Raw genomic sequence first — 2,166 nt, 5'->3', positions numbered from 1 at the left:
CTGCTAGCACTAAGTTGCTAACTAGTTAGCAAGATGCTTCCAGCAAACTGGCCACAATCAAACTTGTTTGTGAACCTTCCGCCACAACAATCCCGCCCCCTTGATAAACGACCAATCACCACTCAGGTGCAACGGTTTGAACAGTCGCTTCCGTACGACTTTAAAACCGTTTAGAGGATTTGATGTCATTTGCACGTACTCAAATATATAAAATAGATACCAATCATCTGTTGTTAAGTTGCTGGTTGGCTTCACGCCACCGCCTCTGCTTTTAAACGTAGTTCAGTACATTTCCTCATGGTTGGGGGCGGGGCCAATCTAGAAGCCCGTCCAGTAAAGGTCAGGATGTGTTTGGCTCCAAACTTCAGGCTTCTGGATGTTGATTTAATTTGAAGAACTTGAAGGTAGAACCATTTCCTGTCATGATCGAATCCCCGGTTAGCTGATCTAATTACTAACTTCCTTCACCTGCTGTTCCCTCCCTGCTCACTAATTACCATTAATCTTATTCACCTGCTCCCTCTGCTATTTATACGGTTCTGTCCAGCTATCGGTGCCAGATCATTATTCGTTAGTATTTCTTTGTTTATTCTTCTTATGTCTCAATGTAAGTTATTAATCTTTGCTTAATGAGTTTAGTTAAGTTCCTGGTTCATGTCCTGACTCCTGGAGGCCAGTGGATTGAGGGGTTTGTCTCCTGGTTGGTTCCCGGCTCTTCTCCACGAAGCCCTCAGGGTTTTAGCTTGGCCTGCGAGGGGAGGCCTGGCTCGGAACGCGGGGGAGATCAGTTTTAATTCCCGTAAGCCTGGCTCCTAGTAGGAGACCATTTTAAAGTTCTGCAGTTATCCTGGTACCATGTCTTGACAATGTTCTCGCTGCCACTGAGCCTGCCCGCCTTCTGCGCGTCTCTGTCTGAACCTGCTGCTGGACTCATAGAACTCTGAACCTGCCTGAACGCTCTGAGGATTCCTGGAACCCTGGATCCATCTGTTCCTGTTCGGGTCGGAATCCCTGGTCCGGCTATGGACTCGGAACTGTCCGGTCCTGAACTGTTTCTCTGACCTGGATCGGTCTCCTGCCTGCTCACCGGCGTCGCTGCATGGGGGACACTTTGGGCAGCTGTTTTGGGAGTCCATCAGCTGAATCCTCCCTTCCTCCTTAGAGGATGAACTGAACAGTTAAACCAGGGAAGTGATTCACTCTGATAATCATCTCCTGTCAGATGATCGTGGTCACTTACCTGTGTTTCTCCCTCCAGAGTGTCGGTTCTGTTTTCTCATTATTTTCTGTCATTAAACGTTCTGAAAGTTCCCACTCGCCTTGAATAGCGGGTCCATCTGTCCTGTTTATGACAGCAGTACCTCCGGTAATGAAACAGAACCATCAGAAGGTTCCTCCTGCTTTACAACTGGGACAGTTTACTAAGGTAAGGACGCATGCAAACATCAAACATCACTTAAAAACCAGCAGAAAAATCTGGATTCTTCAGGACAGAAAGAAGCCAAATTATGAAGGATTTGCTTCAAATCAGCAGCTTCTGTCCTGGTGGGGATTTAAACTGCAGCCCGTCTCGTTGCTGTTCCAGTAGAATCCAGTTAAGGGACGTTTGAGTCTTAGTGGAGCAATTTGAACCAGTAAGGACCAGCAGATGTAGGCCTGGTTCTGTTAGAAGAACCAACTGGAACCTCTTAACATCCTTTAATATGTAGGGAGACTCAATTCAGAGAAAATCACTGATAAAGTTCAGCTTTAGTCTCAGTTTTATCATCATTGTAGACTGAGATGAAATGACTGAACATCATGCAGCAGAGTCAGGTTACCTCCAGACGTCTGGTGATCGAACACGGAGCAGCAGTCCTGCAGCAGCCGGCGGGGGGCCTCCGGTACGGTTGGCATGGAGACCATCCTGGGCAGCGTCACGCCCCTGGGCAGGCTGGGGATGGTGATCCCTCTGGGAATGCTGGGGAAGCTGGGCAGAGTGGGCAGACTGGGCATGGTGAGGCCTCGGGGCAGACTGGGAGGGTTGACGGCTCGGGGCAGAGAGCCCAGCAGAGCCGGGACCGTCACCCCCCGAGGCAGGCTGGGAAAGCTCGGAAGCGTCCCCGCCATCTCTGAGGAGAACTCCTGAGGTCCGGCGATGAAGAGGAGGTGGAAAACAGAGAGAGA

General features: G+C 49.6%; 1 protein-coding gene across 1 annotated transcript in view; it reads right to left on the bottom strand.

The window, feature by feature from the left end:
- LOC107097537 (protein EFR3 homolog B-like) overlaps positions 1-2,166 on the bottom strand; it is a 20,763-nt gene that overhangs the window by 15,921 nt on the left and 2,676 nt on the right. The window contains exon 2 of the mRNA XM_015394706.1: positions 1,821-2,124. Coding sequence (XP_015250192.1) covers positions 1,821-2,109 — 289 coding nt within the window. The 5' untranslated portion in view covers positions 2,110-2,124. The remainder of the gene's footprint in view (positions 1-1,820; positions 2,125-2,166) is intronic.

Source organism: Cyprinodon variegatus, unplaced genomic scaffold (assembly GCF_000732505.1).
Source record: "Cyprinodon variegatus isolate N-32 unplaced genomic scaffold, C_variegatus-1.0 Scaffold705, whole genome shotgun sequence".
NCBI classification, from domain to species: Eukaryota; Metazoa; Chordata; class Actinopteri; order Cyprinodontiformes; family Cyprinodontidae; genus Cyprinodon; species Cyprinodon variegatus.
This window is presented reverse-complemented; position numbering and strand designations above follow the sequence as displayed.